The sequence below is a fragment of the Fukomys damarensis genome, unplaced genomic scaffold (genome assembly GCF_012274545.1).
Source record: "Fukomys damarensis isolate Sample0158 unplaced genomic scaffold, DMR_v1.0_HiC HiC_scaffold_32, whole genome shotgun sequence".
Lineage (NCBI taxonomy): Eukaryota > Metazoa > Chordata > Mammalia > Rodentia > Bathyergidae > Fukomys > Fukomys damarensis.
The window spans coordinates 21,752,715-21,777,821 of record NW_022900944.1 but is presented as its reverse complement, the minus strand read 5'-3'; the positions used below and the strand labels follow the sequence as shown (position 1 = coordinate 21,777,821).

General features: G+C 40.1%; 1 protein-coding gene across 1 annotated transcript; it reads left to right on the top strand.

The window, feature by feature from the left end:
* Positions 1-8,392: 8,392 nt before the first annotated feature.
* On the top strand, positions 8,393-13,876 carry Cxcl13 (C-X-C motif chemokine ligand 13). The gene is made up of 4 exons (XM_010628354.1): positions 8,393-8,485; positions 10,185-10,314; positions 13,446-13,526; positions 13,787-13,876. Exons 1-4 carry the CDS (start codon positions 8,422-8,424, stop codon positions 13,836-13,838), a joined length of 327 nt encoding a protein of 108 aa, XP_010626656.1. The 5' UTR covers positions 8,393-8,421; the 3' UTR covers positions 13,839-13,876.
* Positions 13,877-25,107: the final 11,231 nt, after the last annotated feature.

Below are 25,107 nucleotides of genomic sequence, written 5' to 3'. Positions count from 1 at the left end.
CAACTGAGATCTTATTGTATTAAAAAAAAAGTTTTTGCAGTGCAAGAGAAACCACCAACAGAGCTAAGAGACAACCTTCAACATGGGAAAAAATTTTCACCAGGTAGGACTACTATCTAGAATATATAAAGAACTCAAAAAAACCAGACCCCCCCCCAATGCAAAGACGTGATTCAAAAATGGGCATCTAAAATGAACAGACATTTCTCAGACAAATAAGTAAAAGCAGCAAATAAATATATGAAAAAAATGTTAACATCATTGGTCATTCAAGAGATGCATATGAAAACAATACTGAGATTCCACCTTACCCCAGAAAGAATGGCTGCTATCAAGAAATCAACCAATAACAGATGTGGTGGGGAGAAAGGAACCCTTCTACATTGTTGGTGGGAGTGCAGACTGGTGCAACCACTCTGGAAATTAATATGGAGATATCTCAAAGAACTAGGATTGGTGGTCCTATTTGACTCAGCTATCCCTCTGCTGGATATCTTTCCAAAAGAATTAAAAGAATCATACCACAGTGATATATGCGCACCCATGTTTATAGTGCCACAGTTTGTAATAGCTAAAACTTGGAAACAACCCAAATGCCCATCAACTGTAGACTGGATAAAGAAGATGTAGTTTTTCTATAAAATGGAGTACTACTCAGCCATAAAGAATGAGAAACTAGAGCCATTTATACCTAAATGGATTTATATCAAGACCATACACTTGAGTGAAATAAATAGGACACAGTTGAGTCTGATTAGTTTCTCTGGTGTGAAAAACTAAAAGTGTAAATAAGGTTCAAATGGTGTAATTGATAGTGTGAAATAGTAAGAAAATGGCTAAAGGGGAAGTGGGAAGGGGAGGGGAAAGGAAATAAGGGAAAAGAAAAATGTGAAAAAAGGAAAAATGGAAACAAAGTCATTGTAAATAGGGAAGGGTGAAGAGGGTTAGGGGAGTGCAGCAGTTTGGCGGATAAAACAAGAACCAAAATGAGTCCTGTAACGGTACAAGATCCCAATGATAAATGTAACTGTATTGTTTGCTTTAAATGTATCAATAAACTTAATGGGAAAAAATATCCCACCTCATTCCAAACATACTTATGCCATCATCCTTGCAATTTTCTGAAGCAGTTCCAGAAGTCTTCCTTCATGAGTGTTTTTAGTTTTGTTTCATGGCTGCCTCAATATCTTGAATTGATTCAAAATGTTTAGCTTTCATGGTTATTTTGACTCTGGGGACAGGCCAGAAGTCACATGGTGCCAGATTCAGTGACTAAGACAGACAGACGACGACACACTGTGATGTTTTTATTTGTGGTGTTATTGTTGATGTTGTTGGAGACAGGATCTCAAGGTATAGTTCAGGCTGGCCTTGAACTCACTTTATAGTCAAGGTTGGATTCAAACTCGAGACCATCCTCTTGCCTCAGCCCCTGGAGTGCTGAGATTAAAGGTGTAAGCTACAGGGCTTCAACACACTGTACTGTTTTCACAAGCCTGCCTTTCTGTCGAGTGGCACTGGGCAGCAGCATTCACTGCATGTGAGTGCACCTGGTAAAGGATTTCACAACTGCTTCACAAAGTAGCGTGAATGATGGGACAAGTGTGCCCAAACTATGAATATTTTGAGGATTAATGGTAATGTATTTTACTCTGATACTTTTATTTTTGTTGTTGTTGTTGGGTTTTTGTTTTTATTTTTTTGTTTTGTTTTGGGGTTTTTTTTTTTGGTACTAGGGATCCAACTCGGATCCTTGCAAGGCAGGTGGTGGAACCACTGAGCTAAATCGCTGGCCCTCTTAATACACTTTTAAAAATTTAAACATTCACCATATATTGTACACCTTCTACAAATCGATGTGAGCTGAATAGCTGGTTAAAGGAAGAGGAGAAGCTAGCAAACAAATATGAGACAGAAAACATCTCCTGAGGCTGCTGAGGAGTATGAGACCCAGAAGATTAGCAGATAGCAAAAGAACAGAGTGAAACGCCAGAACTTTTCACATAAGAAAGGGCACTGTTGGGCCGGGGATTTATCTCAGTGGTTCTGCTGCACCCCTTGCAAGCGCAAAGACCCAAGTTTGATCCCTGGTACCAAAAAAAAAAAAAAAAGAAGAAGAAGGGCACTGTTGACGGAAATTTAAACCATTACCTTTTGTTTATGTGTATGGTATTGGACATTGAACCCAGGGCTTTTCCACTGAGCTACATCTTCAGCGCCCCCCCCCCTTTTTTTAGACAGCAGCTTGTCTTGTTGACCAGGCTGGTCTTTACCGTGCAGTCTTCCTATCTCCGCCTCTAAGTAGCTAAGAATGCTAGGTGTGCTGTAACCCAGTCTAAACCACTGACTTTTATTTCTAATGTCCAGGACTCCCTTCGTGTTTATAACATAAATATTATAACATAGTTATAACATAAAGATATATTAAGTGAAAATCCAGATGACAGCATGATATGTCCACTTTGGGGTCCAAACAGGAGAAACAAGATGACTATTTTTGTTATTCATTGCTCTGTGCTTTAGAAAGAAGCCCATGCACAGTTGCTTGGCATCGCTTGGACATCAGGATATGCCAGGCTTCACTGTCCTCCAAAAGCTTTCTAATCACGAAAGGGCCAGACAGCTGTTGCTGAGGCCCAATGTGATAGACGCCAGAGACTAGTGTGCAATCTGATTTTGCAACCTTACCGCCAAGAAGTTGGATTTAGCCCAGAATGTGTTGGATTGTTTCAGATTTTTAGGGAGTTTTCTCTCCTTCTTCGTGAACATTTCAGCCTGATAAAAAAAAAAAAACGCAAAACTCACAATATTTTAATAAGCAACCAACCGAATAAAAAAGCGATCTAAAAATTGAAATAACTCATAACACTTCTTGCCCACCCGTGGCTTGCTTCCTGTACCAGAGAATGCATCTCCCTGCGGCCAGTTCTGTAAATTTTGTAAGACTGCCACCTAGTGGTCTCTGGGGGGAATCGCTACCCTGTAAGCAACAGTCGCATTGTCATTGTCCTAAGCATACTGTGGCACAGGAAAGTTACCAAATCAAGGAAGCACTGGAGCTGGACTGCAAACTCAGACAGCTGGTCTGAAGGCCTGAGCTCTCACTCCCAGCTCGCAATGCTTTGCTGACCTGTGGAAAGGTGTGTGGAAACAATAGGTATCACTTGTCTAGCATACAACTTGCACTCACAGACTAGTCAATTTCTGTTTTCCAGTTGAGTGGCCTGAGAAAAAATATTGTGTTTTGTCACAGTGCTGTGTATCTCGTATTAAAATCACTTTTAAAATATTAGGATTTTATCCATTCATCTGTTGATTTCGCTATTATGAATTGTGCTGCTATAAACGTGGTATTCATGCACAGTGGAGAATTACTCTGCCATAAAGAAAGATAAACTTGAGGCATTTGTGGGAAATCAGATGTCCCAACGTTAAAGTGAAGTCAATCAGACACACAAGCTTAAATATCACATGGTTCCTCTTAGATGAGAAATCCAAACTCTAAACTAAGAGCAAAATAAAAGATAATTGGAAGTAGGGCGATAGAGCTCTCAAATGGCAGGGGCATCAGGGATTGGAGAGAGGGAACAAAAAAGGAATGAAGATGAGTTGTGCACATGCACCAGCTCCACAAAGGAACCAAACATTATATACTGCACACATGTAATATAGAAAGTCAGGATTTGATCCCTTTAGAACTCAGTGCCCATTGCCTACCTAGATCAGCAGACAACCTGACCAGTTATGCCACCTCATTACTTTCATGACATTTAATTTTTCGGTATCTGGAGAAATCTCTTCCTTGCTGTTGTAACTGCTCTGGGTTTAGGGGTCAGGGAACAGGTTTGTTCTGATCACTTTCACCAAGGTCCCTGTGCATCTTCTTCTGAGAGAACTTTTGTTTGGGAGTAGATCTGATAAGGACTTGAGTGTGTGTGTCAGGACCAGAGAAGAATTAAGGCCTAATTGGCCTCCTCTGTGAGCACAAAGAAGAAAGGCCTCAGTCAGGGACGACTGGCTATTAGGGAAAAGTTAAGACAGCTGAGGTTAAATTGTTTACCAGAGAATGTTCTAATGGACACTGGAAACCAGATGAATCTTGTGTTACCCTGATTGCATAGGCCAATGTTTGGGTGAATAAAAGTGAAGCAAGGTAAAGGCTCAGGCTTCTCCACCTGCTAGAGGATGAGCCCCGGGGTCAGGGAGGAACAAAGTAGCTGTCATAGGCTGGTTAGGTGAGCTGGCTACAGGTGGTGCCCCAGCTTGGGGCTGGAGACTCAGGGTCACCTGCAAGTGTGCATTATGGACCACACAGAAAGGCGTCACAGACACTGTGTAGCTGTGCCATACTAACACCGTGCTTCTCAAACTTCTAAGAGAGTTCAGTCACCTGGGAATCTTGTTAGAAGGCAGGACCTGAGATTCTGCCTGTTTAACCAGCTCTGAGGTAAAACTGATGGTGCCAGTTCTTGAACCTCAATTTGAAGTACAAGGTACTTAGACTACCCAGTTTTCCTTGAGTCTGGAAGAAATTATGCTTTGCTTTCAGAGTCAAGGAAAAAAAAAATCTTTCTCTTTTGTGCCCTACTGTGTATGCCAGATCATAAAATCCAGGCTTGGTATAAAACAAGTTGTTTGTTTATGTTTTTAAACAAAGTATCCACAAAATTTATTTTGAAAATAAGATACTTTGACTAAATCTATTGGTTCAAACATTTTTTGTTTTTATTTTTGTTTATTTTTGGCTTTAAATTTTTGAAACTCACACCTCTACCATAGGTGATATTATGGCATGTCCGGCTTGAAATTTCTAGAACCATCTATGAAGAGCTGTTCAACCACCAGCCCCATCTTGAAACAAGAAGATGTAAGGCTTCTCTGGTCTGTATAAGTAAATATGGAACTCTGGGCATTAAAGAGAGTAACGTCAGATGTTAATATGGCTTTGGAATTTGTTCGTTGACTTCATGCCCCTATTTTAATAAAAGTCAACTTAGGAATTTTGTAGATTTATTCTGAGATTTCCCATAGCAAACTATATCCCTATGTATGTATAGTTATTCTCTGTATCACTTGTTTTTAGTCTGCCCAAGAATTAATGCTACGCATAACAGGCAAATGTAAAAACACCCATACTGAATCCCGAGATCAAATTGCACAAAAGTGATATAAATTAGACATTGTCAGAAACTGTTTTCAAAAGAAACAGAAGCATTTTACTGATTACCAACTCAGTATAAGGAGCTACAATGTTATTCAGTCCTGAAATTCACCAGAAGAATGGGGCTGGAGTAAGACAATGAGCTTCCTCTAGTTTGAGTTGGCAAATCCACACATGGGGCGGTGTAGTGTTGGAGGAGGGTGACTGTGTCAGAGAGGTTGATGGTGAGGTGAAAGTATGGGTAGTCAGATTTACAAGAAACAGTGAAAAAGATCAATGGGTTTGGCAAAGATAAACCAAGATGGAGAGCTTCAAAGTGTGCTATAAATTCAAAGAAATTGGGGTAATTATCTCGGAAGTATGTACATTAGAACTTTGGAGTGGGAGTCAGTAAAACCTATGGGTGGACGAGTGGATGGATGGATTGATAAATGAGTGGGTGGGTGGATGGGTAGATAGAAAGGCCGTGAACCCTGCCATGTACACCTATACCAGGTGGTTTCTTTCCCCAAACCCTCCAAAATTAGTATCTCCATGTGAAAACTGATAGGCCTGAGGCCAAGAGAAATTAAATGAACGATCCAAAGTCTTTGATCAGGTGACCCCATACTTTGAGCTGTTAACCTTTATTTATTGCCCTGCATGACAGCCAAAGTAGGTCACTGTTTAATTCCCCCTTGAAGAAATCACTTGCTGGCCAGCAGCAAGCAGTGTAGGTAGTTGACAGCCCCTGCTTCTGCTTCTAAGGCCATTGCTATTTTTGAGGAGGTCTAGACACATGATCTAACATAGCAGGGGGAGCAGGACACTGCTGGACTCTTCTGCCATTATGGACTGCAAGAGACAGTCTTTTCTCTGGGGCTCCCTGGTGAGTTACCACAGTGTGTCAGAGCAGCATTGCAATCTGAGGCTTGCACTGCCCAATTCTGTCCCCTACCCTCATTAGCATCTAGAAGTTACTCTGAATAAACTTCTTTTACTCATCTACCCTCTTCTGTTTTCCAGTAAACTCAGTGATACACCATGATTTCAAATATTTGGAGTAGTAGTAGTACATGCCTGTAACCCCAGCCTTCTGGGAGGCTGAGGCAGGAGGACCCGGTCAGGGAAATTTAATAAGACCTTGTATAAATAAGCACTCAAATAAATAAATAAAAGAGTTGGTGTGTAGCTCAGTGTAAAAGCCCTGGATTCACTGCCCAATACCACAAAAATTTTTAATTTGGAATGCCATAACAAGGTAGAGCATTTAGAATTGTTCTTTGTGGTTATAAAGAGTTGAATTGAGACAAAATGGCTCAACTGCTACAGAAGCAGTTTTCACATATACATTTCTTTTTCTGTTTGGAAAGATTTTTTTTCTCGAGTTTATTGGTACATTTTAGGTATACAGTACAGTTAGTTACATTCATCATTGGGATGTTGTACCTTTATATGACAAGTGTTGGTTCTCATTTTTTCCCCTTACCCCTTCCCTTCCTTCACCCCCTCCTCCCTTCCCTATTTACAAATACTTCATTTCCATTTTTTCATTTTCTCATGTTTTTTTCTTTTCTCTTATTTCTTTTCCCCTACCCTTCCCACTTTCCCTACACCTTTAGTCCTTTTCTTCCTATTTCACATTGTCAATTATACCATTAGGATCTTATGTACTATTATAGTTTTTCACACCAGAGAAACTATTTGGTATTTACACATGTGTGACTTATTTATTTAACATAAGAGTATATCCTCAATATGTATCCATTTTCCAATGAATGAAATCAATATGGAGATACCTCAAAGAACTAGGATTAAAGGTCCCATTTGACCCAGCCATCCCTGTGCTGGGTATCTTCCCAAAAGAATTAAAAGAATCATATTCCAGAGATATATGCACACCCACGTTTATAGCAGCACAGTTTGTAATAGCTAAAGCTTGGAAACAGCCCATTTGCCCATCAGTTGGAGACTGGATAAAGAAGATGCGGTTTTTCTATAAAATGGAGTACTACTTAGCTTTCACATATACTTAAGCAAGAACTTTCTAACAACCACAGGACTGCCAGACTGCCTGCATCCAGGTGAAGTTCCCTATCACACAGTCATTCAGGCCACCTGTAGAACTGCCTGGCCTGTGTACCTTGTGTGGCATGACATTTTCCCTTCTACACTTGCTGGAGTACTGTGGCCACTGCAGCCCTTTGCTAATTAACTAGCAATACCAAATTGTTCGGGAAGTCACACTGGAAGACTAAACTTCTGACTTCAGTGGTTCAGTGGGTCTGGTGCGATACACCCACACCTGCCTACTCCCAGGGCAGTTTGGCAGTGCTAGAGGCCAGGCTGGCCACTGGCCACATATGTTTTAACCGAAGAATCCATAGCAAATGAGGCAAGGCTGTGGGCTGGCTGTCTCCTGACTATTCGGCGAGATCAAACCAAACTTCACGTATGTGTAGCGTAAACAGTTCAACACAGGTGCACCATCGGATGGCGGTCTCTTGGCTCTCTCCACTGGCACATTTCTCAGGCTCAATAATGAGTACACTACAGCCAGAAAGATGCCCTTCTCCAAAGCTGTTCTCTCCTCCCTCCCTTTATCAACACAGGCATACCAAGGAGAGGACACATACTGCTCCTCTTCAAGATTCCATGATGGTCAGATTACATAAATAATTGCATAGCTCAAATAGTAAAAAAGAGATGGTAAGGTGTAGTTCATCCGCATAAGGACCGACATGTAAGGAGGCAATCAGTAGGTGTGGAAATATGCACTCAGCACCTGCCAGGGGCACAGCTTTCTTGCAGGTGCTAGGCATACAAAGACATGATCAACAGAGTCCACAGTGCCATGAAGCTTATATTTAAATGCCACTGAGAAACTTGCCTGGCCCTTCACCGAGAGAAGCAACCAAAGCCACAGCCATTGACAGTGACCCCAAGAGAGGCCCTCAACATCTCCAAGTGTGACCTCTGTTCTCACTCCTCACAGTCAAATTTCTACAGCATCCCTGATATTCTTACTGTACATATTCAGGAAATATTTTATTATACTAATAGTGCTCTGAATAAATTCATAAAATTTGCAAGTGGAGTTTTTTTTTTTTTCTTTCCTGAAAAGCAAGCTCAGCAATATTTGGGGACTTTTAGAGCTGATGATGCAGCTGACCTACTGGAGAGAGGCAGTGGGAGGGCCCTGGAGGGTATAAATAAATAGGAGCCCCTGGTGCTTCGAAGTCATAGCTCAGACTCGGGAAGAGCGCACCCACCCAGGCAGCATGAGGCTCAGCGCGGCCGCTCTGCTTCTCATGGTGCTAATCAGCAGCCTCTCTCCAGGCCACGGTGAGAACGTTCACTTGTGTTGAGCTCTCCTGTTAACAGAAATGTTCTTCAGTCATTTCCTTTTTTCTTTTTAACTTTCAATTAAAAAAATTGAGGAAGTCTAACTGAAGAGGGAAAAGTTATTTCTAGATTTGTAAACATAAGGTGCATAAGGAATTTGGAACAGAAACCAGAACTTTTATATTAAGATTTTCATTTGAAGAAGGAGGTGGTTCTGGAAGTCCAGGGTTCATGTGGCTTGTATTTGGTTCATGTATTCTTGTCCGCCGCTATAATAAGTGCTTCTGTTGTATCTCTTCATTCTGCTCTTAACCGTCACCAATCCCTTACAGGATCTAACGTTACTGACATCAACCAGTGTCCCGCATGGGACACTCATCAAGCCTTGTAAGTGCACCAGGGGCAAAGGACATACATTCTGCAAAAAGGCAGACTTGTGGATTGAAACTGGGCTGCGTGGGACTAGATAAATGTCTAGCTGTGGCAGTGTTTATATGGCTGAAGGAAAGGAAGCGGGCACAGAAAGAAACATCATCCAGGTGTAGAAGTTAAATTTTTGTGCTTAAAATGCAGTGCCCCCCCGCTTTTATTTTGTTCCATCTGTTTTTTTCACTCTCTAAAAACTCTCATTTCTCTCCTCCTCCATGAAGCTTTCCTTTTGCTTCTGACAAGTTCAACTCTTAGCAATCAGGATGCAGCACAGAGCTTGGGTGTAATACCACCTTCTGTGGTATTTGTAGTTTTTGTTCACTTGTTATCCCCACCAAATTGTGTAAACTCTTAGTGGGGCCATTTTATTTATAAATGTATATCAAGCACAGTGGTAGGCACTGTGGATAAATAGGGGTTGATAATGTCTTTTTTAAATAGAGACATGAATTTTATTGAAATACATGAGATGAATTGCTTATAAAAATATCTACTACAAGCAGCTTTTATTGTTGAATGAAAATAGTCTCAAATTTTTACAGTTGTTTTGTTTTCTGGTAATAATTTGCAACTAAGACAGAGAACCGACATATTAAACAAATACCAAAAAGAGAGTATCTTTTGTGGCAGTCTGTCTGATAGAGGGTGGCGTTAATCTGCAGATACTGCTAACCACACCAAGGCCTCCTTTTTCATGGGCTGGCAGTGAAGATCAATTGATTTTTTTTTTTATTGCCTTAACTACAGCGGAGTTGTGTGTCCCTAAAGTGGTGGGTCTCGATTTTTATTATATAAACCATCACCTGAATAGCAATATAAAGTGACCACAAATTTTAGTAAGCATTGTGCTTCTTAAAAACCAATTTCAAAGGTTTTGATAGAATACACTTAAAATCATCCAAGCCAAGACAAATGTAAATGTGTAAACTGAAAGCCTACATGGCTGAACATACCAGCTGGAATCCTATCTTTTGTTATATTTTAATTTATTTGGTATGTGAATTGAACACAGGGTCTTCACTCTGAGCTACATCCCGGCTCTTCTTTTATTTTTTATTTTGAGACAGGGTTCTGCTGAGTCTTTCAGCTGACAAGGCTAAGCTCAAACTTTCGGTCCCTTTGCCTTGGCTTTCCAGATTGCTGAGATGGGCGCAACACCATGCCCAGCCAGCTGGAAATGTTTCGGTCTTCAAGTGCAGAGTATGAAAGTTTGGTTCTAACTACAAATTAAATGCCAAAGGGATTAAAATAACTAATTCTCTGTTTACAGGTGTTCTGGAGGCCTACAACACAAACCTGAAGTGTAGATGTATTCGAGGAACCTCGAGCATCAACATATCCCACATCCAGAGACTTCAAATTAGAGCCCCTGGGCATGGTTGCCCAAACACAGAAATCATGTAAGTTGCAAGAAAAAATAAATATGATTCCTTTCATCCAGTGAAAGTCAGTTCAAATGCTGTCACAGGGCTGATAAGAATCTCCGAGATTTAATCAAATGCTGTTAAATTCTGAAACTAATAATGTGCATCAGGAATATTTAAGGACTTATTTTGCAGCAGGTGTAAATTAAGTGCTTTACACTGGCCTGCTCCCTCATTTTTCTCTTTCCCCTGCTCCTTTTAGGTGTGCTTATGTTGTCATTCCTTGACAGATGCAGAAACAGAGACAGCCAGGTGTGGTGGCACATGTCTGTCCGTAATCCCAGAACTCTGGAAGCTTAGGCAGGAGGATGGCTGTGAATCTGAGGCCAGCCTGGGCTATGTAGCAAAACCCTATCTAAAAAATCTATAAGGGAGCCGAGACAGAGGGAGTCTAACCCCTACCTGGCACCTACCACAGGGAGGGGATGGAGCCAGGGCTCCCCCCACATCCCCTCCATTTCCTGCCTCTTTTCACACCTTGGAATGTGCAGTTCACATAGCCTCCTTCTCAGGGAATCTCTACTTTACTTTTATCCGTAGCTCTTCCCACAAACACTGGTGGCGGGGCTGGAGATGGAACCCAGAGCCTTGCACATGCCAGATAAGCACCCCACCACTGAGCAACACCCCCAGTCCCCATGAATTTCTTTAGGCTTTTGAAATGTTTGTAAGCAGTTATTTTTTGTTTGTCCCATTTTGATACCAGTGATATGTGCCTCACTTGTAAAACAGAAATAAAGGATATCAAAAATGTATATGCAATTTTTCATTTAAAAGGCATTATAGTTTCGCCCATGTCTTCACCAGTGAAACTTCTAACTAAAGGACAGTTATCGTCCTCAAAGCTGGGAAGTCTAGTCCTGTTGCATGTGGAAGCTGTTCTCCTGGCTTTGTGGAAGGGCCAGGCTTCTGTCCATTTCCCCTGTCACAACTCGGGTTTCTTACCTCTCAACCAAGGGAAGTGATACTCCCTAATTTTGTCTGCCTTAATGTCATAGTTTTGAATTTAGAAAAACTTGACTGTATATCTTCTTGTCAAATCCTGCATTTCTGAATTTCAGCCAGGTATAGAAATGAAAGCTGTGATTTTTAGGAAAAACTCAAATCAATCAGGAGAGAAAACACCAGATGGTTTTAGATCTGTTTTTCCATCATGAGCTTAGAAAGGAAATCAAAAGATGCTTCCAAGAATCCACCTGATCCATGACTTCTGACTTCAGTTAGCTTCACCTACAAACATGGAGTTTCAAAGTTGGATGGATAAGCCAGGCGTGGTGGCTCACGCCTGTAATCCCAGCACTCGGGAGGCTGAGGCAGGAGAATCACTATGAGTTTGTACCCTGGGCTACATAGTGAGTTCCAGGTGAGACCCTGTCTCAAAAAACCAAAAAAAAAAAACAAAACAAAAAAAAAAAGTTGGAAAGATGGAGCCTTCTGTTTGCAGATTTATAGAAAAGATAACTGACATGTCAAGAAATCATGCTTTGAGGCCACACCAGTAGAGGGTGGACTCTTCCATGTTCAGTCACCTGGAAGAACACTTCTCCACTGCAGATAGGGCCCTTAGCATTGTGTCTGGACCTTGGTAATGATTCAGGTCAGGCTTGTGGAAAGCAGTGGCTGAAAGGGAGTTCTGCAATTTTAATATCTTTATTTGTTTTTTTTCTTTTTATTGAGTTTATTGGTACATTTTAGGTATACAGTACAGTTACATTCATTATTGGGATCTTGTACCTTTACATGACAGGTCTTGGTTCTCGTTTTTTCCCCTTGTCCGTGCCCTCCCTTCACCCCCCTCCCCTCCCCATTTACAAAACACTTTATTTCCATTTTTTCATTTTCTCATATTTTTTTCTTTTCCCTTATTCCCTTTCCCCTACCCTCCCACTTTCCCTACACCTTTAGCCCTTTTCTTCCTATTTCACATTGTTAATTATCTAATTGGGATCTTGTGTACTATTATAGTTTATTCACACCAGAGAAACTATTCGGTATTTACACATGTGTGACTTATTTATTTTACTTAGTAGTATATCCTCAAAATGTATCCATTTTTTAATGTCTTTATTTGAATCTTGCCATATCATGTATTTGCTGTGCAATCTTGGATGAGTTATTTGAACTTGCTGAGCCTCAAGACATCAGACAGTAAAGAAATAACAGTTCCTCTGGCACAGGATTTTCACAAGATGAAGACAGACAGTTCATGTTTACCTGTTGAGCACAGTGTGTGGCCTGCTGTGCAGTATGGTATTTCATAACCGTGGGCCAGTAGCAAGCATTGCTGCTTTTGTTATAGCCTAAGTCCTTAGAACAGGGGAAGTCTTGCTAATTGCTGGTTCAGCAAAGTATTGCTTGGAGCAACCAAGTTCTACAATCTCTCACACTTTAAATGTTATTGGATTTTTTTTTTTAGATAAAAGATCTTTAGTGGAGCGTTTTCTATAAACTATTTTGTTCATTCAGCCATTCATTTCTTTATTTACTTATTTTGCCATGCTGGAGATTGAACCCCAAGCCTTTGCACTGAGCTATATCCTCAGCTTTGCCCTCCCTCCCTCCCTTCCCTTGTTCCTTCCTTCCTTTCATTCTTTCTTTCTTTTACTGTGGTTTCCTTTCTTATTTTTATTTGGAGACAGGATCTAACTAAATCATTAGGTTGCTCATGCTGAGCATGAACCTGTGATCCTCCTGCCTCAGCCTCCCGAAGTGTTAGAACAACAAGACTACAGGTCACCACACCCAGCTAACAAGTATATTTTAAAGGTACTGTGATATAACTTTAGAAGTGAGCCAATCTTGGCATCAGGAATTTATTCCTTCTCCATCTTGCAAAGATTGTCAACAAAACACTAATCTCTGACATGTAAGATTCTGACAACTTTGGATTCATCCACCTACTCTCACCTATCAGTCCACAAATGTTCATTTTCTAATATCCAGGCTTCGTGCCACAAATCACCTATTCTAGATCTGAAACTGCCCAGCTCTGATTTTACTTCATCTAGGACTAATTATTTTCTCAACCAACTCTTTCCATTACTAAAAAGTGCAGGATGGAATACGATATATTACTCTTTCATTTTTAATTTTATTTTTTTTCCTAGAGCCCACTTGAAGAATAAATCCATTGTATGCTTGAATCCTGCAGCCAAGAGGGTGCAAATATTAATGACATTTTTACAGAAGTAAGTTGGGCACATGCAGGGTTTCTAGAGTCCCGTTTATTGTGAAGGACTTCCCTTTCCTAGGCAGCCAAAATGTGGGACATTTTAAATGTATAAGTTCTATGACAAACTCCTGCTTTTCCTACTACTACTGATCACACAGAGCAAGGGAGACCCATTCTAGAAATTCAGTAAACTGGAAATCAGTTGATATTTCTGGGGGAGAGCTATAGTTTCTTCTTGGTATTTCTCTAAATGTGCTGTTTCGTTTTGTTTCACAGAAAAAATATGCTTTCAACTGCACCAGCTCCAGTGATGAAGAGGGCCTCCTGATGCCAGTATGCCCCCTAGAAACACCTGCTTTTGCCCCTTATCCCTATTCTGTGTTTTAGTTTTGTTCTTGATTGAATTTTTTTCCAAGAAAAATAACTTCTTATATAAATAAGCGCAAGGCTCTCTGTAAAAATAAACTTGCCCAATCAGGTGGGACAAAGTCAAGATCTCTCCCATGCAGACCCCCAGGTACTTAGAGTTCCCTTTTTATTCTTGAAGGAGTAAAGGTTCTCTGGGGAGAGTTTAGTTATAAATTATATAGGATTTGTTGATAATTGTTGTTGTAGCATTAAACCTGTTGTTTAATGCTAAACTATCCTAAAAGATAAGGGAGTGGGAATGTAAACCTCAAATATGAAAACGTATCTTGAATCAAGAAAATCACAGAAGCTATTGTCAACCTTCTGCTTTAACAAAAGCAGATTTCCTTGGGAATCTTGAAAAACTGCATGGGAAACAAATGGAGCTTTAGTCTGACAAGGTCAGGAAGACTTCACATAGTGGATATAAAAACCACTCTTGATGGGAATGGGGTCCTCCTACTTTTAAAGCATTCCTTTGTAAGATGTATTGTCCCAGATTAAAACAAATAACATCGGAAGATCCTCAGACTTAAGATTCTGTAATATGTAAGAAAAGCATTTGAAGGGTGATATTCAGCTCTATTCTTTTCCACACTTGTCTTGATGGACTTTTTAATCAGATCTTTTGCACAATCAAATTCTTTAATGTTTTTTATTCATCTAATGCTAGGTAATAAACTTGAGCAAACATTTTACTTCATTATGAGCAATTCGTTCTTAATAAAACGTTTACTCAAGATATTCTGTGGCTCTTCATAATGAAAAGGTTTGAGTGTGCTGATTTTGTCTTTGCATATCACAGGCTTCTACAGACCTCAAACTGTAGCAGAGGTGGGGGGAGTTCCTCCGTGGGAAATGCTTGCTATGGGAGCCTCTTTCCCCTGACATGCTAATCAGGATTTCCTCCAGACTCAAAACTCTCACTCCAACCCATTCTTGCTGTCTCTTTATTGATTCTTCAAATCTTCAATGTTTTATTTGACAAAGTTTTGCAATGAATTTGACAAGCAGCAGCAGAAGACACTTCAAGCTCCTTCATTCCCACCACAGCAATGAGTTTCCACAACTGTCAATTCCTCCTGTTGTCCCCAGCTGCTTTGGAGGCCTCTTCCTAGCACCCCCACATTCTATGCTCTTCCTAGACCCTCTTTCATTTTTCTCTCTACAGTTGGTTTATTTTTATTAAATAAATGTCTTGGGAAGGAATAAAAAGTAGCTACAAATACTATATTTTATGTTGTCTACATTTTTATTATAGACACACAACAATGTGATTGTAATGTATCATAAAAATTGGATAATCTAGTGTTTTTCAGACTTTAATGTTTGGAAACCAGAAATCCTTTCTATGCTTTGATTTGGGTCCTCTTGGAGAATGTAGCTAGATACATATTTGGGAGCCTCAAGTAAGAAACACAGCTGCTCTTGGCACCCCCACTTTACGGCTGGAGAAGTTGGCACCCAGTGCGGTGCAGGAACTGGCATAGGCCATATACCCACTACATAACAGACACAGATTGGAGGCCGGGCAGCATGGCTGCTTCAAGAATCCATTCTTCTAACCACTACACTGTGCTGACCCCATAGGAGGCAGACATTGTCAGTAGAAACCTGAGGCAAATAGACATTTGCTCCCCCAGTTCACATAACCAGAAAGAGAGAAACCAGAATTCAAGCCAGGGTCATCTGACTCCTTAGTGAATTCTCTGAATCATTACACTAAACTGCATGCAGTTTTCTTTTCCATAAGTATATTTCTGACCTTTTCAGGGCCAATCAGGGCCAGGGAATGTTGCACATTAGAGTATCTATAGGTGATAATATAGTGCATATTTTTTTAAACTAGAAGAGAGGGCTTTGACTGTTTTCACCACAAAGAAATGGTAAATGTTCCAGGAGATGTGCTTGTTCTGATTTGAACATTACACGACATACTCATGTATTAAAGTATCACGTGGTGCCCCATAAATATGTTCAGTGTTTATGTATCAATTGCAAAGAAGGGGCCAAGGGAATTAAGGGAGTTTCAGCAGCTTCAGGCTTCCCTGGGTCAAGGCGTCCAGCGCGTGTGGTCTAATCCCAGAGGGATCCAGGCAGCTGCAAGGCAGTGAGGCAGGACAGATGTGCAAAAGGAAACAGAAAAAGGGCAGTGAGGGTGTCAAAACTGTTTTTCTTACCATCCAAACCTTCATTCCTCAAAAGTTACAGTAGATTGAGGGTAGTGAGCCTGATTTGGAGTGAGGAACATAAGCCACAGTTAGATGAGGAAAACCTGTTGAACCAGTTCGTAGAGGATCTGAGGAAAAGTCTAGAAGGAAAGAATCATGGTCTAGGCAAAATTTAGGTAATTGTGATGACATATACTGGACCCTTGACTTATAAACTCAATTCATTCTGAGGGCTGGTTGTAACTCAACTTGGTCAATTGAAAGCTCAGGCTCCTCTACACAGCCTCCAAAATCTCTCTCCTGTATGCAGGCAGATCTCATTATCCTTAGAGAGACGTTGGCCCGGGATTTCTCAGTGTCACACAGGAAAGGATGTTGTAGTGTTCCTTCCACAACTCTTTAAGGATTAAATCTGTATTTGAGATCATCTGGAAGCACAAGCGGCTGGTATCTGGGTCATAGCTGAAGACTTTGCTCACAAGTTAAAACTAAAACTCTGGTTGTAACCTAAGTTGTTCATGTGCCAGGCTGGTTGTAACTCAAGGGTCCACTCTACACACATACACAAGGCAATTAAAACTCAAAGTAAGTAGAGTTCAAGGGAAAATATAAGGTAATGCTGACCAAAACAAAATGGCTGACTCTGAGAAACTGAACAGGGGAGCTAGTGGCCAAGATACACAGGATGTCTTGGCAGTTGAGGCAAGACATCTGAAGTCAGGGGCACTGAGCCTTCACAGCACTGCCTAAACCCATTCTGGTAGCTCTACTGAAAGTGCGTGGCCCTGGCCTCACTGTGAAGTGGCTCGTCCTGCTGTGTCCTTCTCTTTACTACCACATTCCATCTCCTTCCTTTCAGACAGCTGCTTCCCACTGAGATGTGCTATTCTACTGCTGGTAAATTTTTGCAAGGTTGGTGCATGTCCCAGGGTTTTCTTGCTCTCCTGTAAAGTCTGAGGGTATTTTGGAACAGAATTAATGTGCTGGTCTACAAAAGAAACTCAGTGGAACTGAGAAAGAAGAAGAGGCTCCTGGAGTCAGAAAGGTGACACTTAAAAAGAAAAATCGTATTATTTGCAACCCCCAAGGATAAATTTCTCCATGTGTGGTGTCTCTGAAGAGCACCCAACATCCCAAGGTACTTGTTCAAATACCTATTCTCTGGCCCTTTCCCCAATCAACTGAACTCAGATGTGGAGCTCACCAGTTTGCATTTACCAAACTGTAATATAATTTTTAGAAAAATAAACTACATTGAAGCTTTGTCTCTGGCTCCTGGCAGAGAGCTCCTAAAACCCTTAGAATTTCCAGTGAAATAGAAATGTCTGTATTCATAATAAAGCTTGCAAAACATTGTTCAGCCCTCACAGCACAGTAGAGCCATCTAAGAAGTTTTCTTTTTCTTATACAGGTTAATTAAGTTGTAGTTTATGTACAGCACAACTCGTACCCTTTAAGGTTTCAGTTCTGTGAGCTGGTTGGACCAGCCCAGATGTTGTTCCAAAGTCTCGCCTTCTCCACTATACAATGCGTATAAATGCAACCATATAATGCGCAGCCTGTTTTTTGTCGCTTTTGCTTTGCATAATGATTTTGAGATTCATCATGCTGTTGGATGTACAACTAGTTTATTCCTTATTGTTACAGTTATTACTTTGTATGGATATACCACAAGTTTATTCATTCACCAGTGGATAGATTTAAAGCTGTTTCTGGTTTGGAGCTATAACAAAGAAAACTGTTGTCCCACATTGTAGATTGAGAAAATAGATTCATTCATAGGAAAATGGATACATATTGAAGATATACTCCTAAGTGAAATAAATAAGTCACACATGTGTAAATACCGAATAGTGTCCCTGGTGTGAATAATCTGTAACAATGCATAAGATTCTAATAAGCTTACTGACATTTAGAAATGGGAAGAAAGGAGCTAAAGGTGTAGGGAAGGTGGGATGGGTAGGGGAAGAGTAAAAAGGGAAAAGAAAAAAATGTGAGAGAATGAAAAGATGAAAATAAAGTGTTTGTAGATGGGGAGGGGAGGAGGGGGTGAAGGGAGGGCTGAGGTAAGGGGAAAAAATGAGAATCAAGACTTGTCATGTAGAGAAACATGATCCCAACAATGAATGTAACTGTACTGTATCCCTAAAATGTACCAATAAACTCAATTAAAGCTGAGAAAAAAAAAAGAAAGAAAACTGTTGTCAATGCTGATGCATAGATCTTTGTACAAATATATGATCTTGCTTGTCTCTGATAAAGGGAAAACCTTTACTCTTTGGTAAATTCTTAGAAGTAAGGTTGCTGAGTCAAATGATAAGTGTATATTTAACATTAAAAGAAGCTGTTAAATTTCCTAAAGCTGATGTACTATTTCACATCCCCATAAGCAATATGAGAGGCGTGAGTTATTCACATCTTTTCCAGCACTTGATATTATCGGTCTTTTAAATTTTAGATATTTTTAGTAGGTATGAAATCTCTTACACTCTTAATTTGTTTCTAATAACTAATGATGTTGGACAGTTATTGTATATATACTTGAGATCTATGTATGTACATTAGAAATCTACTTTATATAAAATCCTATTTCCATTGAGTTACATTGTCAAAAAGAAACTGACCACATATGTATGAGTCTCTGGACTACTGTCTTTCATTGATTCTTCAGTCTAACCTCATCCCAATACCACACATTCTTGATTAATATAGTTTAATGTAAGTCTTTAAATTATGTATCAGAAATCTTCAAACTTTGTACTTTTTCAAAGTGTTTTGTCTAAGTCCTTTGCTTTTCCATAAAAACTTCAGTATCACCTCATCAATATTTAGCCCACACTCACCACCCACCCCTAAAAAAGAATTTTGAACAGGAATGTGCTCAATTTGTATGTCAATTTGGGGGCAACTGACATTTTAATAATACTGAGTCTTCCAGCTCATGAACATAGTATAACTCTCTATATGAGACTTCTCTAATTTACCTCAGCAATGTTTTGTAAATGTTCACATCCAGATCTTGTAGTCCCCCAATGCTAAAACGCAAGCTCTAGCTTGTGTAGGACATTCACCTGTAGGGAAAGACAGCTGTGTTCACTACTTATCATTTGTATCATTTGAGAAGTGGCTGCTAGCCCAATTTTAATCAAGCAATATTGCTTTCTCCACAAAAAAGGAGTGAATCAATTAAAGTGATTAGATGGACTACCCTCAAATTTCCCTCATCGGATATGTAATTTTACTCAAATCTCCTCCCATCCTTCTCAATTCCCTTTCAGTACATTAGAGTTGGTACCCACGCCCCTCACTGTTCCAGGGCTGATCTCTCCACCTATGTTTCAAATCACATCCCTTCTCACCATGTCAGACAGCACATGCCATTAATTATTCTCATTCTCCTAAATAATGACACCTTCCCAATTAGTTCTCCCCCATACCATTTATGTATAGTTTAGTCTCTTCCATCTCAAAAGCAAAAGCAAATAAAAAGCCTCTGCCTGGTCACTTTCCGGCTAAGGACTGACCTTCTCCAAGTCTCTTTCTCCATAGTATCTCTCTAAATTAGGCTTCCTTTCCATCCCTTCTTCAAAATAACTGTCAATGAGTCCAACAATGGCCATTATAAATCACTATTAGTCAACTATTTCCCAACAATATTGGTTGAGTTCATGGTTTATAATAAAAGCATTTATTTTTTTGTCCATATGTCTTCAGGTCAGCTAAGGGTCATCCGACTCAGTTGAGTTTGACAGGGATTAACTCGGGCCATTTGCTTGGTTCAGATCTATCCCATGTGTCTCTCATTTAGGGAGAATCTGATGGTATTCAGCATATATTCTTGTCATGGTAATGGCAAATGTCCAAGAGGATTAACCAGAAACATACTATGTCTCTTATGATCTAGGCTCAGAACTATCAACCTGTCATTTCTACTCACAGTTTTTTTAATAATTGTATGTAGTTACAGAGTAAAATGTGATGTTATAATATGTGTATACATTGTAGAATGATTAAATCAAACATATCTAGCATATTTAACATTTCTTTGGTGAGAATCTTTAAAATCTTCTCTTTTAACAGTTTTGAAATATACATTCTTAACTATAATCACTATGCTGAGCCAAGTATCCCCCCGGCAAGAAGCGTGGATACAGAGAATGGTAAAGAGTTGGGAACAGTAATAGATCATTGTTTCTTGCTTATTTTATAGAACTCAAAAGTGCTTTTTAGGAATGGAGGATTCACCCACAAAGTTTCTCTCCCCCTTTTTATGGTTTGGATCTACAATGTCCCCCGATTCTCATGCATTTGGAAGGTGATTAGATCATGTGATCACTATACTCATCAGTGGATTTATACATTGATGAGTTAGTAGCTGAATGTGCTATTAGAAAGAGGTGGAGGTGGGCCTCTGTGGTGTGACCTAGAAGGGTCTATTCTTACCCCTGGCTCCTCTCTTCTTTCTCTGCTTTCTTGGCTGCCATGACACCTTGACACCTTTTCCTCTACCACCCTGTTTCTGCTGGATCTACCCAACTAACGACTGAACCAATGAACCAAAATAAATCTCTCCTTTGAGTTACAGGTGTTGGGTATTTTGGCCCAACAACAAGAAAGTGCCTAAGATACCTTGAACCTCAGAATGACATACTTCTGGACTTTCTTTTACCTTTCTGGCCTTCCCAGATTTACTTTAAGTTTCACCCTTCTTTTTCTGGCCCCTCAATAAGAGACAGGTTTACTTGACTCTTCTTTTATCACTATATACTTTCTTCTCAAGAAATATCATCAAACACCATTGCCTTCATTACCATGTAAACAGGTATTGCAGTCTCAGCTTATCATTGCCAGTTCTCCTCTAAGGTCCATTCCATTCTACCCAAATGACTGCTATATTTCCACTTGTCATTTTTCAAATGCCTCATATGCAATGACTTGGGCCAAAATTCATAATCCAATTTCAATCTGGTTCAATTCTATCACTTTCTACACCAGTAAAGCCTCTACAACTTGTCTAATCGTGCAAGATGGGAAACAGGTACAAATTGTAATGTTTCGATCCATAACAAGTCTGTGGATTGATTTGTCCAAATATCCCCCAATCTGTCCACAAGTCTCCATCTTTCTGCCAACCTCTTCCAGGTACCAGCAAGTTTCACCTGGACTAAGTAGCTTCAGAAACTGCTTGTCTTCCTCTACATCTTCTAATATTCCTCTCTACTGCAGCTAAGGTGATCCTTAAGAAATGTGAACTTGATGACTTTGCACCTGCTTCAGTTCCAAGCTCAAGGATTACTTCCTCAAGGAAGCATTCTGTGCCTCTTATCCTAGATTACATCACACTGTGATATGCTGTCACATAATCCTTTCTCCTCCTGGGGAGCATTTACGTCAGTCACTAACAATGCAACTGTTAGTATGATCATCCAACTGCCATCTCTCTCCCTATTAGACTAACAACTCCAAGAGGGCAAGAACTCTGTCTGGTTTTGTTCCCCCCTTGTGTCAGAGCAATTCTACAAGATTCTGGAGAATCATTTCACAATTAAATTATGATTAGGGCCTAGTTTTCTTCCCCACAGGCCATCTACAACATAACTCCATTTTCACCTCCAGTCACAGCTAAGACTTCAATGATCCAGTGATGCTGTGCTGCTCCAGGACAGGATTACACCAGCTGGAGACATCCTGGGAGGAACCAGATCTTCATCTCCAAAGTTCTCATTGTTCTAGGTTCATTGCAGCCCTCTGAGTCATCTGCTACATTTGTTTCTTCTGATGTACTGAAAAAAGTTGCAGCAAGCTCAGGTTCTTGGGTGTTTGCTGCCTAGCGCAACATGGATCAGGCCAAAGCTCAGCTTCTTCCCTAAGTCTCATTTCTGTCTATATATTAATTAATTCACCTTGTGCTGTTCCAGGAGACTAAGGCTTACTGCAGAGGTCCTAGTAACATCCCTTCCCCTGCTCCCTACACCCTTGTAATCTTAGGAGTTCGACAAATATTGAAACATATATCATTCACATAATGAATAAATACATGAATGATGGACTTGTAACTGTCTCATTCACTATGATTTAAAATACTATAAGATAAAACACACATTTGTCTTATTTTCCTAAGTAGATTGCATTCTTCCTGGAGGCAGAGCGTCTGTTTGTCTGCCCACAGAGTCCCAAGTATTCAGTAAGTGACTCTGCGCAAAGTGAAAAATATCTTGTACAGCATGTAATTTCCTTGTAATATTTAAGAAAGCACTTTTTACCATGTTACCTAGAATAAATAACTGGGAGCCAGGAGGCCCTAATCACATGTTTATACCTACTATTATGCTTTCAGCATCCTGGCAGGTCACTGACATTTAATGTAATTATATAATATTGAGATCTCAAGTTAATTCTGCTAAAATTATGTCCTGACATTAGGGTACCAGGATATATAAATGGAAAAAGCAAAATCAGTATAAATCCATTGCATCATAAGTTTAAGATGACTAACACTAAATTCTTAAATGCTATATCATTTAGGTACCAATAGGAAACAGAAGTCAGGCTCAGCTAGAACTTTAAAAGAGAAAGCAGTGAAGGAACTATTTCAGATGTATGGGCAGGGTCAGTGGGAAAGCAAGGAACGTTGGGGCAACCACTCTCAGGCCTGAACAAGAAAGGGGAGGAAATGGTATTACGGAACCTGTCTGAATGTGAGACTGCCACGCAGGAAACACTCAGTCATTGAGGAAACAACCACAACCAGAACTGAGTGTAAATAGGGAGTAAGGAAATAGATTTCTCTACTTTTGTTTCCTCCAATCAGCTACCCATTCTCCAGCTGCTGCTCCCATCATTTACCAAACCCAGCCAGAAGAGATCAGATGAGGAAATGAAAGTTCAGAGAGGTTAAGGAATGTTCTCAGAGTCACGCAGCTTTTGATATTTCGTGGAATTATTTGTTTGTTCATTTATTTGTTTTAGTATTTGAATCCCAGCAGGTTATAATGCAAATATCATGGTCTTATTCATTATTTTGCATGTCCCAGGGATGACTGTCACAAATAAAAATTGCTATAATTTTAATAAAAGTTAGTGAAGACTATGGATATGTATTTTTTATACATTCCATGGTGTTAAAATTTTTAACATCCCTTGCCCCCAGTAAGAAGGGATGAGGATTCCCAGAATATGCCTCTTTGGCCTGATTCTTTCTGCTTATCTCTTGGTGGTGGTTCCTGTAGGAACTCTAGCTCTTTCTAATACAGGTCCTGGTCTTTAGGCCTTTCTGCTCTTCACCAACTCGAAGAGCTGCTTTGTTGCACCAACCCAGAGACCAGCCTGCAAAAGTGTCCCTTAGTAAACTGTACAGGTGCTACATACTGCAGGTATTCTTTAGCACCATCTGGTGGCTGAGGCAGGAAATACCACATTGAGGCTTAATTTGGCAGATTCCAGTCTTCCTTTCCTATCCCGTCAGAATGCAAGATGAGTGTCCCAAGGATTGCAGACAAGTACATTTGGTCACTCCTTTCTGTCAGTGCCAAAGCCCAGAATCCAGGGTAAGATCCCCCACCAAGCAACATCTGAGAATTTGTTTGTTTGTTTTTGGTTTTTTGAGACAGGGTCTCACTATACAGTTGAGACTGATCTGGAACTCACTATGTAGCCCAGGCTGGTCTCAAACTCACAGTGATCCTCCTGCCTCAGCCTCCCAAGTGCTGGGATTACAGGTGTGCACTACCATGCCCGGCCTTTATTGGAATTAAACATGTATAATGAGAATCAGAACCTGAACATCAGGATGCCCAGATAATTTATATGCAGCTAACTCTGAGTAGTCTTCTCTCCCTATATTTTCCCTGTACATTTATCCCTTCCTCTTCATTGCAAAGAGACTAAATGCAATCAGTTGTCAGGGTTAAGCCTAATTCCTAGGGTTAGATTTGCAACCAGGCCAAGGAGAATGAAAACTGGAAATCAGAAAACCTTGCATCAAAATTTGGTCCTGCAGTGATTAACTGAAATATAAGTTCTCTGAACCTCATTATTCTAAATTTTCAGATGGAAATAATATTCCCTTTGGGAACTAAGAACATTTTAGATCAGCTAAAGATCAGCTACACATAATGTGGGGTCATTGCTGGGACTTATAAATTCCATGAAGCTGAGATTATTCTTCAGTTTCTGGTGCCATTCCACTGGTTTTCTAGAATTAGTCACATTCAACTTTTTGAGTTAATGCCACAGCCTTCTACTGGCATCAAGTGATAAATGTTGTCATTGGAAGCATGTGGCTCCCCAAACAGTATTGGCAATAAACCCTAGAACAGGCCCAGGCAGATGGAACCCAAAGCCAGCATGTGCTCACCATGTGGCCTCTAAAATAGACAGGGAAAAGAATGGAAGAAATGTGACTGTGTCAGCTCAAATCCACTGCAGATTAAGAATTAAGGTTCCCAGCTAGAAGATTTATAACAGCTCATTATCGGCTGCTATGTGCCACACTAGGGAAATGTGCACTCATTTTTTATGCATTGTCTCAAATTATATGTAAAATAATTGCCAAGAGTTCAGATGTGCTCAGATTCATTATTCATAGTAAAATTAACAGTTCTAAAGCACTTTATAGCAAATGGCAGGTTAGGGCATACCCCTTCCTTGCCTGAATCATGACTCCACCTTTTTGCCTTTCCATTTGCTTTATTTACATGGTCTACCCTTTCTGTCTTCCACCTCTTGAAAAGTAAAAATGACAGTAAGCAGAGAAAGGCTTGCCAATTCGCATTTTCAATATCCCATGCCAATGGTCACTCACTGTCAGTTAAGAATGATTGATGTCTCTGATAAGCAATCATGGAGTCGACAGAGACAGAGAACATGTTTTATTTAGCTTGATGTTTTTCCCAACTTTGAAAATCGTAGTGTGCTTTATCAGTAATTGTAATGTATCAATTACAGTTATCTTCAAAGCATCCCATTATGGAAATAGCCAGCACACCTTTATTATTTCTTGTATTGAAACATCTTCCT